Source organism: Cavia porcellus, unplaced genomic scaffold (assembly GCF_034190915.1).
Source record: "Cavia porcellus strain 051 isolate PalLab524CR breed Dunkin Hartley unplaced genomic scaffold, mCavPor4.1 scaffold_31, whole genome shotgun sequence".
Lineage (NCBI taxonomy): Eukaryota > Metazoa > Chordata > Mammalia > Rodentia > Caviidae > Cavia > Cavia porcellus.
In genome coordinates, this window is record NW_026947514.1 from 10,278,314 (window position 1) to 10,294,086 (window position 15,773).

The 15,773-nt window shown below is 57.5% G+C and overlaps 1 protein-coding gene across 1 annotated transcript; it reads left to right on the top strand.

The window, feature by feature from the left end:
• Positions 1 to 437: 437 nt before the first annotated feature.
• On the top strand, positions 438 to 11,946 carry Chga (chromogranin A). Its single transcript, XM_005000274.4, has 8 exons — positions 438 to 673; positions 1,405 to 1,451; positions 3,694 to 3,787; positions 4,565 to 4,633; positions 6,611 to 6,709; positions 7,968 to 8,423; positions 9,078 to 9,541; positions 11,488 to 11,946. The coding sequence occupies exons 1-8, from the start codon at positions 484 to 486 to the stop codon at positions 11,569 to 11,571; spliced, it is 1,503 nt and encodes a 500-aa protein (XP_005000331.1). The 5' UTR covers positions 438 to 483; the 3' UTR covers positions 11,572 to 11,946.
• Positions 11,947 to 15,773: the final 3,827 nt, after the last annotated feature.

Here is a 15,773-nt window from a genome sequence, read left to right on the forward strand (position 1 = left end):
CAGAGAGGGGGTGCCTGGCACAGACAAGGGATCGGGAGCCCTCTCTAGGGCCTCCGGGGTCTTTTGAGGTGCCCTGAATGGTGGGCATGTCTCCAGTGCACCCCAAGGAGAAGGAAGCTGGGAGCCCGGCGCTGGGATCTTGGTGCATGGTGGAAAAACTCGAGGCCGAGAGGTCGGGAGCGCCCTGCCCAGCAGCACACGGTAAAGCGGCTGAACCGTTGGTGGGTGGAGCAGCAGCTGAAGCCCTTCCTCCCTGCACGCGGGCACTCCTCGCCGCCAGTCCCACCAGCTGCCCCAGCACAGGGCAGGGCGGAGGGTGCCAAAGGTGAGCCTGGAGGAGGAGCGAGTTGCAGCCGGACCCCGGGGGCGGGGAAGGGGCAGGGGCGGCCCGGTGACGTCATTTCCGGGCTCGGGATTTTCTATATAAGCGGGGTACAGGGGCGCAGCTGCCAATACTACTGCCGCACTCCTGCTGGGCGCGCCATGGCTCGCGGGCAGACCGACGGAGCCGCGGACGCTCGCCCGCCGAGACGCGGCGCCCCTGCCCGCCGCCGGTCCAGCAGCCTCTCGCCCGGCGCTGCCCGGCGGGTCCCCAAAGCAGCAGCCGCTCCACGCCCCTGGCTCGCCATGCGCTCCTGCGCCGTCCTGGCGTTCCTGCTGTGCGCCGGGCAAGGTGAGCGGTCCGGGGGCTCGGCCGAGAGGGTCCCGGGCGTAGGGGCGCCCGGCCTGCTCTGTCCACGCGTCCCCTGGGCGCGGCGAGCGTTCAGCACCGCGGACAGCGCCACGTTCTTCTGGCCAGCACTGTGGCCTCCACCCGGCCCCGCGGGACACCCAGACAGGACTCCCGGCCGCATGGGACGGGGCCCCCACCCCTAGTCCAGTCTCGGCGTCTCGGCTGCATGAGGCCACGCCAGCTTTGCCCTGGGGTGGCCAAGGTCACTGGGGAAGGGGGGAAGACCGCTGCTGCTTGCCCTCCCGCCCCTCTCCCTCTCCCATTCTTCCACTTCCCGACCTTCCTAACGTCTCTCAGAATCCCTCCCCAGCTCCTTAACCCGGCCTTTGGGGTCCCCCCCCCTTTCCATGCTGCTGTCCCCGCCCCAGTCCCACCGCTCCGCTGGCCTTGTTTTCCAGGCACTTGCCTGCAGTGCACACACACACACACACACACACACCCGCCCCGAGTTTTCCCCAAGGTAAGGGTTAAGGCCCTTCAGTGCAGCCTCTGAGGGCCTCCCCTGGGCGCAGCATCTGAGGAAGAGAAACAGAATCAGCCCTAGCCTCTCCTGTGGGTGGGAAAGTTATGAGGGGCAGCATGGGATGAATGGGCCCCCATGAACCCAATCAGGAAGGCCTGGGCTCCTCTCAGTACAAAAGCGTGACCCTGGTGCTCTCTCTTCTTCCCAGTCACTGCCCTCCCCGTGAACAGCCCTATGACTAAAGGGGACACCGAGGTAAGCAGGAGCACCGGGGATGCCCTGGGATGGGGGAGGAGGCTCCGGTGGTGGACACCTCGCAGCCAGTTCTCCCCGGCTGCAGGAGTAAGACTGGCAGCTAGCCAAGAGCCAGCACTGCGGCTGCTGCACCTGGGGACAGCTTGCAAAAGAAGATATCAAAGATTGCTTGCTGTCCCCGCTGTCCCGCTGTGGGGACTTCCCCAGCTCTCTCTCAGGTTGTGCACAGCCAAAGGGGCCTGTGTGCTCCCCGCTGGGTCCAGGTGCCAGGTCTACCACCCAGAACACTCCAAATCCAGGGGGCCCGCTGTGGCTGGTGGGAGTGGCTTCCTGTGGTCATTGCTGTCCACAGACCTGCCTGGCTCTGGTGTCCCCCTTTGTTTTTTTGCTCCCCCTTTAGATCTGATAGCAACACCCCGATCTGGGAGGCCTACAAACCTTAGCTTTCCCACAGGACCACAGTGAAAACATTCTTGATTTTTGCTTCTTCACCCAGAGTTCTTGCTAGTGGGGAGCTGCTGGTGGAGGTCACCATGGAAAGTGCTTAGGGACACCACTGTGAGTTGGGGTGGTCCCTCATCGGTAAGAAACACTACACACATGATATACTTGGAATTTGTCCCCATTTGAGCTAGGGCTGTTTTCCAGGCCCTGTACTCACCTGTGTCTTTGCTTGAGTCACTAATGTTACTCCTCATTTTCTAGGTGCTATTTTTTTTTGTTCGAAGTTACAATTTAAATCAAAAGCATCAAAGAAATCTCAACCTTCATTTCTTTAATTACAGTTCCAATTTTTGTCCCTAGGCCAGAATTTAAGCCTCCACACCACTCATTCTAGCTATGCAACTTTGGGAACACTTAACTCCTCTGACCCTCCTCTTCCTACGCCCTTGAGGGCGGCGTGCAGAGTAGGAGTCACGGATGTGAAGTGCTTGGCACAGAGCAGGTCCTCAGTAAAGGGATCCTGTTTTTCTTAGAGCTCCCCTTCTTGACCTCTCAGCCCTCCTGGGGCTCCTAATTCCTGCCTCAGAGAATTGTCCTCACAGACTGGTGATTATCTGACATGCCCAGTGCAGTATCTGAGGTTCCGGGGAGTCCAGGGCAGAGGCCGCCGGGCACTGATGCCAGAGCCCATATTCAATCCATGTTGGTCGCTATATTATGCTCAGCAGTATGGGGTCACGGGTGCCAGAGCAGCTGGTTAAGACCTGAGTGTTCCACCTGAGGCTGTGACTGCACACACTGTGGAGCGTTTGCCAGTTTTCCAGCTGGGATCCGTAGACTGGTTGCCTTGGCATCCCCGTCACAGCCTCCCACCGTCTCACTCTCCACCAGCCTCGCCTGATGCATGTCTGACACCGCCTTCTCTGCCCAGCTCTAGGCTGTTGAAGCAGGTCTGCAGCTGAGAAGCCCTCCTTGGGCACGTGCGAAACTGCACGCTGTGTTCAGCTTCCCCATCTGTGCCTCGTCACCCTGGAGGGGGCAGTGGGAGAGCACTTCACTCCCATTTTACAAATGAGGACACTGAGAGGTTAAGCCACTTTCCCAAGGTCATGACACTCGGAAATCACACTTCTAGGAGCATGCTCACCAGTGGCCATCTATTTAACTAGCTGTCCACAGTAGCTTGCCGGACCCTGGATAAGACTTTCAGAGAGATGGCTGCTGTTGGCCAGGTGTAGCCAGTGTAATCCTTATCCAGCCAGGAGACTCATCCCGTGCATGAATATGGAGCCAGACTATGAGCCTGTCACACCTCCCATGTGACAACACTGTGTGCTGGAAACAAGATAGAGCCAGGGAAGTCTTTGCTATCTTCTGTGCAGTCCTGGGAGAGCTGACCCTGAAGCATCTGCAAGGCCACAGCACTTTGCGCCACATCCTCCTGATCCCCAGAAGAGTTCCTCAGCCTTAGAGAAATAACCTTGCAATGAGAAGGTAGCATTACCCCCCCATACACACACACGCACACCCTACCCTCACTGTGATCTATCCTAGAGGGGCAGCTGCTGTCCTGGCCATGCAATGGGGGTGCCTGGCACATGGTAAGCATCATGTAGGGATTTTCTATCATTCCTGATACTACTGGGTTAAGAAGACAAACAGAGCTTCTGAGCCAGGCACCCACTCACTTGTGGAAATCAAAGCAGATGCCCTTCGTTCTCATTAGAGTTGCCCTAGAGTCCTTAGGGGCTGAGCCCACCCCCAAATCAGTCCCAACTTTTCCTCCACTGTCTTCCAGGTGATGAAGTGCATTGTTGAAGTCATCTCTGACTCGCTTTCCAAGCCCAGCCCCATGCCTGTCAGCCAGGAGTGTTTGGAAATCCTCCAGGGAGGTAGGAGTCCAAGGCTGGGGCCGGGAGTTGAGCACTAGGTGTGTGACTTTGGATGGAATCAATCATTGAAGCTGCTAACTACTGAATGAGAGCTGGCCTAGGCCAGCACTCAGCTGGCATCTGAAGGAGACTGGTACTGAGAGAGTCACAGTTCCTATGCTCCCAGAGCCTGTAGACCAGCAGAGGCAACCTAACACTAATACAGTGAGCTGGAATTTGGGCAGAATGGAGCCAGGGCTGGAAGACCAAGCAACCAGACCATGGGCTCCCTGAAGCCTGTATCTCGTGTGCTATATCCCCGGGGTCAGAATGCATTTGTCACCTGGCGGATACCCTGTGGATCTGTAATGAATAAGAAATGTGGGGGGGGGGACCAAATATTTCCACACTAATGGTCGTCTTGGCCAGCTGTGAGGCAGAGTCCTCTGGGTTGGAAAGCAGCATTGATAATCCAAGTAGAAAGTGAAGAAACGATCCTCCATGTCTGCAGAGCAGACACGGCATGGGCAACACCATGGTGGTGAGAAATGTGCTTGGAGAGACCCCCATTCATGCTCAGGGCTGCTGCCCATAGTCTGAAATCTGGGTTACGGAACAGTGGCCAGCCTTCTGATGTAGGAGCTCATTTCCATGGCTACCCTAAGATCTAGTCTTATTGCTGCCACCCTGACTTTGAGTTTCTAGAACAAATCCCTTTGCACTCAGCTGGAGATATTGATGGTAACCTCTCTCAGCCGTTCCCTGGAAGCCACCCATAATTCTGCTCCTCCCTCGCAGATGAACGGATCCTTTCCATCCTGCGACACCAGAATTTGCTGAGGGAGCTCCAGGACCTCGCTCGCCAAGGTATTTTCCAGGCACTACATGCAATTCTGGGTAAATGCCAGTAACCGAGTCAGAAGATCAGGGTGCAAGGTTGAACAAGGTCTGCCAGAACACCCAGTTCTTTTCAGTGACAGAGCAGAAAGGTGGGGTCCTCCATGCCACCTGGCCAATCTGTTACTGACGCTGTTAATGAGATCTAGGCCCAGCAAGGTGGAGTATCTGGTCCAAGGTCACTCAGAGAGTAGGGATGTGTCAAAACCAGATGCAGCCTTCCTAATTCCTGACGGCCTTGGACTTCAGCTGTTTTAGGAAGGCACTCTCAGGACTAGAATGTGGAGAGGATTCTTTTCTTCTGTAGGCTGAGAAGTAAATTGATCATAAAAGAAAAAAGGCCTTTTCCCCTTGAGTCTGCTGAAGGGGTGATGGGGGAGGCAAGGTCTCACCTGCCACAAAACACAGACCAGACTTTCAGTGTGTTTCAGAGCGAGGCATTCAGAAAGCCCACACTGGGAATGCAGTGACTGTGAGGTAGTGAGCTCCCTGTCCCTGAGAGTATCCCAGCAGGGCCTGGACAGCTTGCTGGGCAGAGGGCCAGGCTGCTGTCATCTTGCAGAAACAACCACTCCCTCCAGGATTGCTGCAAGGCACAGCGCTGCCCGGGCCCATTAGAAAACTCTGGCTGCTGCTAGCGGATTCCCCGAGAGAGGCGAACATTTAAACAGGCTCAAGACCACTAGTGCCTTGGGTGGGAGTCTGGTGCCTGCTTCTGACCCAAAGGAAGACCCACCTTCAGGGCTGGGCTCGGTCTTGGGGAGGGGGGTGAAGGTGGTTCTGGCTCAGGAGGCCCCCTCTCTGGACCCTGTGGGGCAGGCTGGGCTGTGAGATCGGGGAAATCGGGGGGATGGATGAATAGACCCAGCCATGGCTCTCCTCGGTTGTCAGGCCTACTTTCTGTCACTCAAGGCTCTGCCCAGTGGCACGCACATACCCATGTGGTTGTCAAACACAAAATGGGTGCCTGGTATAGAATAGGTACATACAGGTGGAGCCGTGGCTGCTAGCACCTGTCCGTTGTGAATTTTGCCATCAGCAATCCTGGGTTTGAGGTTTTTAAAAATTATGCATTAAATACTTTATTACAAAATGATAATTTTTTTTGAGATCGGGTTTCACTATGCAGTTCAGGTGGGCCTTGAACTACTATGTAGTCCAGGCTGGCATCAAACTCATGACAATCCTCCGGTCTCAGCCTCCTGACTGCTTGGTCTACAAGCATGTACCATCACACCCAAATGAGCAGTTTACGTTTAAATAACTAAATATCATGTCAAGAAGACTATTAGAGCAGAATGTGTGTAGAAGCACGCAGTGTACGTGCCCAGCGTGCCGTGCACAGGTCAGGGACTGTTTCCCTTTACAAGAGCACTGTGAGCTCCTTCAGCCCTTGCCCTCACTCTCTCATGGGCCCTGTAATGCCTGGCACACTTGCCTCTTAGTCCCTGCCCATGTCAACAGTGGCCATAGAAGAGCATCCAACCATGGAAAGCCTGTGTTGCCCCAGGTCCCCACACTATGTAATGGCCAGGAGAGGACTAGAACCCACATTTGTCTGAGGCCGGGGCTGGCCCACAGCTTCCTCAAGATGCCAGCTGTGGAGCTGGCCTGGCGGAGGGGCCAGCATCCGGAAGTAGGCACAGGTGTGGGCAGTCCCAAGAGGCAGCAGCATCTTGGAACGATGCAGAGAGCGGGGCTTGGGGGTCACAGAAGTGGGTGGCAGCCCCACACTCAAGTGAGGGGAGTGGGGCTTGGGATTCCTGGCAGTGGGTGGCAGCTCTGAGCTCAGATGAAGGTGCAGTGCTTGGCCTAGGCTCCTGATGGGCCTGGGTCCCTCAGTGTCTCACTGGGCAGGCCTGACCTGGTCACCTGATTTGCACATGGCGACTGGGCAGGGGTGCCAGGGCTGGACCAAGTGGGATTCTCTTTCCTCTTCCCCACCAGGGACCAGGGAGAGGGCACAGCAACAAAAGAAGCACAGCAGCTTCGAGGAGGAGCTCTCAGAGGTGGCAGGGAACAACGGTGACAAGGCCAGACAGGACGGTCAGTGGCGCTCAGCCGGCTGGAAGTGGGGAGGCCCATGAGCACCATGGTCATGACGGTCAGGGCATCTTCAGAGCCCAGAGCACCTCCCTTAAGCCCTGGATGGTAGCTATTATGTCCTTCCCTTTACACAGGGGAAACTGAGGCTAAGAGAGATTAAAGTCCCTGCCCAAGGTGAGTCCCATGACAAGGATTGGAATCTAGGTTCCACCTGCCCGCCCCAGGGCTGGTGTTGTAGGGTAGACAGTCTCTGGCCTGGCAGGTGGCACTGCCCACCCTGGCTCCACCCTGTGGCTCCCTAGAGCTCCTGCAGGGCTTTGGTGGTCAAGCTGGAGGTGCAGGCTCAGAACCTAAGTAAACTGGGTCCTCATTCTTGAAATCAAAGAACTTTCAGGAGTCAGAGAGGTCATGGCTTGGGGCCATGTGATGCCCTGTCACCCGTACGCCCTCACGAAAGAGCCGTAAACTAAGGCAAACCGCAAATTTAAGTTCCTAGGAGCTAGGTCACAGTGGCACTGCAGTGGGGCAATGTGGTCGACTGCCCACACGCAGGCCCCAGCTGTCACCCTATAGCCACTTGGGGTGCTGCCTGGGCTCCCACATGCTGTTTCCATGGGAGGGGTCTGTAACCCCTGGGCACGTGCACACGCTTGAAAGCTTTAATGCAAGCAGACCCTGAGCATGGCGTTTGTATGTATGGGATCAAGGCTCAGCTCTGCTGCCTACAGCCTGCGTAAGCAGGGTTGGGTCAGTGTCCTCTCTGTGGGCCATCTGGTTCTTTGTGCAAAAGACATGGGACCACCTGTCACCTGGAGTCCTGGTGGAGTTCAAATGCTGGCATATGCTTGGCTATGCTTTTGTCTCCAGGAAAATACCTCTTTAATAAAACCTTACCAATACTGAGGAACTGGGCATTTAAAGGCAGAAACCCTGCATGGAGGGGACAATGAAGCCATGGTGCCCAAAGTCACACAGCAGTTCAGATTGCTGTCTTCTGGGCTCATCTTCATGGTCTGTTGATTTTGGGGTTTGGTTTTTAGTTTTTAAATCACACCCTGTTCTATGAGGCAGACCTCATAGACGCCAGCTAGTTGTGTGCAGAGCAAGCCCAGACACAGAAGGCAACCCTAAAGCTTGTCTTGGGCTGCGCTTCCTGGCAGCCAAGTCACGTGATGACTAAGATCTGAAATTGGCCCCTAGGGAGGCCCCGCACGTACCCTGGTCCTCAGGGCCTGACTTTGCCCTGTTGTTTCTGCAGAGGTGATGGAGGAAGCGTCCCCCAAGGAGGCCGTGAAACCAGGAAGGGACGCTAAGGAGACGAGCAGTGAAGCCACAGAAGGAGCTGGGCCCCAGGCCCTCCCAGAACCTGGGCAGGGGTCCATGATCTCACGGAGCAATCAGACCCCCAGCGAGGAGGAAGAGGACAGCGAGGAGGAGGTGGCACCGGCGGCACCCGACACCCAGCCTCCAGCCAACCTACCCAGCGAAAAACGCCCAGGCCTGCAGCCTGTGGGGGACGCTGAGGGCCCTACACGGGGTCTGGGAGACAGCGAGGAGGACCTGGGCACACAGGAAGGGCAGCCAGCAAAGAGAGAAGAGGAGGAGGAACAAGAGGAGGAGGAAGAGGCTGGAAAGAAGGCTGGGCCTGGGGAAGAAGACCCCACTGCAGCACTGAGCTCCCACCAGGACCTCAGTGACAAGGAGAGCCCAGAAGGTGACAGTATATAGGACGATAGGGACCTCCATAAGCTTGTCTGGGAGATGGGGACAGGTGAAGGGATCCCCATTCATGCCATCTTCTCCTTCCACCTGAAGGAAAAGGTGTGGTCTCTGTTTTCCAGATGGGGCACACCAGGCTCAGAAAGGTTGAGGAATGTGCCCAAGGTCACACAGCTCATGGGTAGTGCAAGCCGAGATCCCTATCCTGGCCCGTCTGACCCCCAGACCATGCTGCCTACAGCCACCTGCAACCTGGGAGCCAAGAGGGCTTTGCAGGGTGGGAGGCCAGGGGGCTCTGAAAACAGACAGGATGACAGGTGGGGGCAGTGCAATCCAGGACAGTGTCAGCTTCCTCTGGGCTGTACGAGACTCTAGCTCCCTTGAGGCTTGTATGAGGGCCTCCTCCAGGCTGGGTAAGGAGCTCCAGAGGACAGGGGCGGGAGGAAGAGATGGGCTCCGGCTCCCTGACCTCTTTGAGCCAAGAGGGTCTTACAAACATGGCATCAAGGTAGCCCTCCCTCTGAGGGGTCCCTATGGAGAGGCTAGGCTGGACCCTGCAAGACCCCCAATCTGTGGCCCCGGGAATGGCAGACACCAGGGAGAGTGGTGGCTCCTCCTTATTTCCTGCTCTTGTCACCACCTGCTCCAGGTCATTTGGAGGCCCTGGCTGTGAATGGAGCTGGGAAGACCGGGGCTGAGGAGGCTCAGCCCCCCGAGGGGATGGGAGAGCAGGAGCAAGAGGAGGACATGGCAGGGGCCCCTCCAGGCCCCTTCCGGGGCGGGAAGAGCGGGGAGCTGGAGCCGGAGGAGGAGCGGCTCTCCAGGAAGTGGGAGGACTCCAAGCGCTGGAGCAAGATGGACCAGCTGGCCAAGGAGCTGGCAGCCAAGAAGCGGCTGGAGGAGGAAGACGAGGGGGAGGAGGACCCCGACCGCTCCATGAAGCTCTCCTTCCGGGCCCAGGCCTATGGCTTCCCGGGCCCTGAGCCGCAGCTGAGGCGAGACTGGAGGCCGTCTTCCCGGGAGGACAGCATCGAGGCCGGCCTGCCCCTCCGAGCCCGCAGCTTCCCTGAGGAGAAGAAGGAAGAGGAGGGCAGTGCCAACCGCAGAGCAGAGGTCGGTATGGGCGGGAACCTACCCTGGGCCGGGCTCACCCCGACATGTGGCCCTGGTGCCACGGAGGGTACGTGGTGCCCTTGCACCTAGGCCCAGGGAGGTGCTCAGCTGGGGCTTCTAGGGTAGGGGAAGTGCCCCGCTCACAGTGGGCAGGAGGACAGGCGGGTGGCAGGGAGGGCGAGGCAGGCAGAGGGGACTCTGTCCTGAAAGCCACTGGGAGGCTGTGCAGTTGTGAGCAGGGCCTGGGGGTGACAGCAGAGTTCGGAGTGTGATGGGGAGACTGGAAAGAGAAAGGGCTGGCAGACTGACCTGGGGGGCACCTGTGGCCTTGAGAGCTGGGAGGGAAGTGGGCAGGGACAGTAAGGGACAGGTCATGAAGCTGGTTCAGGCACAGTCTCCTGGATCCCAGTTAGCCTGGGTACACCTTCCTCCCAGATTGAGGCCTTTTGTGGCAGAGCGGGGACAGGGCCACCTGGCCCCTGGGGCGTGGTGACGGGTCGGGAGCGTGGACCTGTATCGGCAGACCTGGGCTCATCCTCATGCCAGCTGTGTGACCTTTGCGGGTCATTGCCCTCCTCTGAGCCTCACCAGTTCCCTTATTTGGGAAACGGGGATTAGGAGTCCTTTCTGTTCACCTCATTATCACAATGACGACACACACGAGCTCCAGCTCGAAGACCTGGCCCTGCCTGAGGTCACTTGGGTAGTTGAGAGGGGGTGGTGCAGGGACACAGGGCATAGCCCCCCAGGAAGGGGGAGCCAGGTTCCTAGCAGCTGGAGGAAGCCCTGGTGGCGCCTGGTTCAAGTCACAGGCCAGGTTGGAGCTGGGGCTCAGGGGGCTCCCTGACCCCCTAGGGCTCGTCTTTGCCCACCTAGAAGAGGTCCCAACTCTCTCTCTGGGCCTGGCATGGGGTCTTGTTGGCAGCCTGAAAGGAAGAAGGCCCCTTCTTGGCTGCTGGGGCTAGGAAAGGGCATGTGCCCTTGTCCACTGAGCCTAGGGGGACAGGCTACAGGACAGCGGCTGTGGACGTGGCACAGGTCAAGCAGCCTTGAGCACCCCTTCCCCACCCACCGAGGTCAGGGAGAATTCCCCACCAGATTCCCCTCTGCACAAGCAGAGGGAGCCCAAGGTGGCCGGTGGAGAAATGGGGACCCTAGAGTCTCACAGACGCGATGGGGTGGGGGCTTCCTCTCCCAGTGTTCCTATTTCCAAGGCAGTCATTGTCAGTGTCCCTGTGGACAGGGTGTTCCATCAACAGCCCCCAATCAGCAGGGACCCCAGGAAGACACCCCCTTGTAGATCAAGGCCAGGGAGGTGGCCTCCTTCCAGCCCCGAGGCAGGCTGTACTCTCCTGGGAGTCTAAGCTCTCAGGGCCTGGATGCTCTGCAACACTGGGTCACAGGGCAGGGCTCAGCGGGGACGCTTGCTTCCCTAAACCATACTGGCAGCCAGAACTTGGGGTCCTGCTGAGATCAGGACCTAGGACGAAGGAAGGCCCAGCTGTAGACAGGCGAGTGTGGGCTGTTACCAGAGCCCCCCGTCCACGGCACAGTCCCCGCAGCACAGTCCCCATGGCCCCTCAGGAGCAACACTGAAGCACAGGTCCAGCTCAGGCCTGGTCTACCACGCAGGCCACTGCTCCCTGTGCAGGTGTGTGTGCGTGCTGGGGGCTGGCTACAGGGACCGGAAGCATTGTTTCCCGCATGCCCTGAAATGTCAGGAAGTGAGGCTGAGAAGCCACCGTGCAGCTCCCCGCCTTTTGTGCATCACAGTCCTCGGAGCACCCAGCAGGGTGATGGCATTTGGCCATGAAGCAGATGGGGCTCCTGAGGCTCACAGAGGCAAAGGTCACACAGCTAACCAGGAGCGCAGCCAGTCTGGGCAACTGTCCCTGATGCTGCTGGCACAGCCCAGCCCCGGAGTGACACTCAATGCTCTCTCCTAGGACCAGGAGCTGGAGAGCCTGTCAGCCATCGAGGCAGAGCTGGAGAAGGTGGCCCACCAGCTGCAGGCGCTGCGGAGGGGCTGAAGCACTGGGAGAGGGGTGGCCAGGGCCCCAAGTTGCCCCATGGCCCTGGCTCGGTGGTCCCCTCTGCAGGCCCTGGCCAGGCGGGCTGGACACTGCTTCCGGTAGGCAGGTGTCCTCCAGCCCACCCAAGCCCAGATCACCCTGTCACCCCCTCCCCCGTCTGCTCTCACCCCCATGGGGCAGCTCCGTAACTTTCAACACGGATTATTTCTCTGTGAGCACTGGCAGCTTTCTAGAAGTCCCCCCTCCACGTTTGCACCCACTGGGCACAACTGCAATAACTTCTGTTCTTTTGGTGAAAGCTGAGAACTCCTGACTATAATATATTCTGTAAAAGAATTATCGAAAGAAAAATAAATCTGCTCTGGCCTCTTTCTTTTTTTTGGCTTTTTTTCTTCTCAACTTTGAGTGGGGTGGGAGCCCTGGATGTGGGCAAAGGGACTGCAGAATTCAGTCAGCCTGGGGTGACTCCTTCCTGGGGTACTTCCTAGCTGTGGGATTATGGACCTCAGTTTCCTCATCTATAGAATGGTGGTGCTCACCTGCCCACAAGACCGTGTGTACGGTATAGGTGACACAGGTGGAGGTGAGGCCAGGTTGGGACACGGTACTTGTTCTGAGATGATCCTTTCCTAATTTGCTGTTTCCCCCATCCCCTGTGGGGCTAGAAGCCCTGCTGGCCACAGGTACCAGGGCAGTTGTGGACTTCCTGATGTGTCCTCTGAGCTGCACACATCCATCTTGTCTCCGCCAGGGCTGCTGGTGATGTGCACAGGACTATGGGGAGTCTGAAGGTTCTCTATATCTAATGGTTCACTAGAACAAAGTGGGTCTTAGTCTCAGTTTTGAGAAGGAAGAAACTGAGGCCAAAAAAAGGTGCAAGGGCTCATCAAAGTCACAGGCAAGAATGAGGCGCCCCACAGATTATGCAAATAACAGGCAAGGATGGGGTGCTGTACCCCATGTGTTGGTAGACCACTAAGGCCAATCATTCAGACACTCAGCAAACATTTGTGCACAGCTGCTTTGGGCTTCATAGGCCTAAATCTGAGCATTTGGCAATGACTAGGACGAGCCCTGGCTTTGAGAAACTCACTGCCCAGAGAGACAGCTGGACCCTTCCACAGCCAAAACAACTTGCAGGACCCTTGGCGGCAGGGAGGCCAGCCCTGGCCTCTCTGGGAGCCCATGTCCCTGCAGAAGGAAGGACAGAGGTGGAGCTTAAGTGTAGCTCTGCTTGCTGGCTTTGGTCAGGGATCTGCAAGTCCCTGTCCAGATGGCAGCTCAGACCTCCAGTAACAGCGAAGCAGGGAGGGTGGTTCCTCCAGGCAGGGGCAAGAAGACTCTGGGACCTTGGCAGGCATGGGACTGGGGGCATGGGCACTGTAGGCCCAACTCAGAGCCCCCTGCCACCCTGAGGGGGCCCGTGCAGAGCCAAATGCAGGGCCCCGTCTGGGATTTGGGAGCCACGTCCCGAGGACCCGGGTGATGGTTCTGCCAGCCTGGGGCTTAGCCGTCTCTAACTTGGCATCCAGCCTCGAAAGACTGCAGCGCATCTCTCCGAAACTTCTGGGTTCTCCTTCTAGTTCTAGAAATAAACCTCCTGCTCCCTTTTTGCGCATGTGCCAAGTCCTCTCCAATCCCAACACTACACAGCCACCCAAGCCTCCACCCCAGCCACTCCATAAAGGCCATTCCCCAGCGCCCTCTTTTTGAGGGAATCTTGAAATTTTCTGCTCCCATGACCACAATAAAGGCCTTTTTCTCTCTGTCTCCCTAACACTGAAAAACCTAACACCAGGCTCTGGCTGATGACTCTGAGCAAGCCGGGTGCAAGAGTGAAAACCTAGATTTTGACTTCAGACTGAAGGTGGAGTCCCTGTCCCAGCCACTACCTAGCTGGAGAGCTCAGCCACGTCAGTTTTATCATCTATAGAATGGGGACAACACTTCTTATCTCCTTACTAGACAGTGGGAAGGACTGGAGAGACGGGTAACGTGGACCAGAAAACCACGACTAAATGACATGAGTCTCTGGGGTCCCAGAAAGCCTGTTGCTGCTGCTGCCTGCCTCCTCTGAAGGGCTGTGGTTGTAAGGTGTTTATTGCTTCCCTGTTCCTAAATGTCAGGTCACACCCCACTGACAGTGATGTAATAACTGCCACAATGCGAGGTGTATTCCACCGGAGTCCAGGGACTGCCCATAATGACCCATCCCAAAGATGTAACCATGCACTGTAACCGCATGGAGCAAACCCAATCCAGTGGGCAGAAGCCCTGATTTCGTAGATAGAAACTCACACCGACTAAGGACTCACCAGCTTGGACTCTGGCAGAGCTTCCTGTGAACAGGGTAGGGGTGACACAGACAGCAGCTGTCATGAAGCACAGGTGGAGGGGTGGCACAACCAGCAGTATCCAAGTGAAAGCCCTCCGCAAGCAGCTTCTCCACAGGTAGCCTCAAAGGTGACCTGGCACACCCTGGAGAAGGATCCATTTGTGCAAGATGCCAAGTTGCAGGGGATTCAGAAAATAAAGTGAAAACAGCCATTCCTGGAAAAGGCCCTGGTCAGCCTCGGGGCACCCTTCCTGGTCATAGCCTGAAGGAAGTGGGTCCAGCCAAAGATCACACAGCCTGTGACAGCCAGCTCTCCTCTGCACGAGGTATGGGGTGGGGCTCCGAGCCCTCGCTGGCAATGCTGTGTGGAGTGGCGGAGGCCTGAGGGGGACTCAAGCAAGGACCCCTGGCCGCGCTGTCCCAATGGGACTCAGGCCGAGGCAGGTGAACGTGGCAGCAGGTGTAGCCAGGCTGAGTTGAGAAGCCGAAGCCCATCAAGGGTTACTGCACTTGTCCACCCCACGGTGACCTGTGCTGGAGGAACTGAGCTCCTTCAGGGACAGGTGATGCCCAGCCCAAGAGCTCTGGAGTCACAGAGGCAAGGAGAGGAGCTGCCCACTGGGTAAGTGACTGGTTTCTAGGGGACGGAAAAGAGGGCAGACACAAACCCCAGGGATATTCATGGGGCCAGCCAGTGGCTCTCTGGCCAGCAGCCATTGTAAATGCCTAAGATCCAGGCATGAGGCTGGCAAGATCAAGGGGACAGTTTCACCTGGTCTTGAAGTCGCTTTTCTCAGTGGGCAAAGCCAGGTTCCTACTAGAGCCTTGCGGTTTGCTACCACGCCCAGTCAATGGCCTCTGGGGACAGGAAAGCCTGTTCAAGGTCATCCCTCCGGCACCAATAGGACTAAGGACATGGCAGACCACATATAGGATGTGACTCCCACACAGGACACTGGGTGACTGTGGGCCAGCCGTACCCACACTTCCGTGATGAAGTGACATGTCACTTTCATGGCAAAGTCCAGGACAGGCTCCCCGTGACTGTCTTGGTGAAGACAAACACCAGCACCCTGGATGTCCTGCACATGAAATCGCGTCACTTCGTGACCCAAGGCATCTGTTCCCAGTGGTTCAACGTAGGAACCATGAGGTGACCTTCTGAAACCTTCAGCCCAAACACAGCCCTGCTGGAGCTGCAGCCCCGTGCCCTGACCACCACCAGGATGGGTGCTGTGGGGCCTCAGGGCAATGTGCTGACCAGCTGGGGAGGGAAACTGAGGCCTGGCTTCCAGCCGCACTGGGCGCTGGCAGCTGACCCCAGCAACCTGCTTCTTCCTGGCGGGGCTTCCTGTGGGTGTGATGCTCTCAGTGGGTTCACACCTCACGGACGAGGAGGCTGCCTCAGTGGGACTGTTTGTCCCTCACACAGCCCAAGGATGGGGCCAGTGAGGCCTCAGGGAAAACGTGCAATGTGCTCAACTTGCATAGGGCGGGACATACACCCGGGGGACACGTGGGGTTATCTCAGCCTGGCATCCTTCACAGCCTATCGGGTCCTTATCACCATCTACAGGGCCTGACAATGCTCCTGTGCCTGCTGGACAGTGTCCATCAGCCTGATGGGTAGCCCCTGTCCACTTCACACTGCAAGGTCTCTATGAGGCCAGACCCCATCCTCAGTTTCCATTCCTGGAAGATGCGACTCCCCCCCCCCCCCCGTCACAGTGACCTGTAGAAACTTAGCATCCCAGGAAAGTAGTCACTTGGCACCCAGCCCTAGACGCAACCATGCGTGATGCTGGACAGCACTGAGCTGCCCAGGGATCCGACAGAGCTGAGTCACGCCGCACACGTCGCCCGT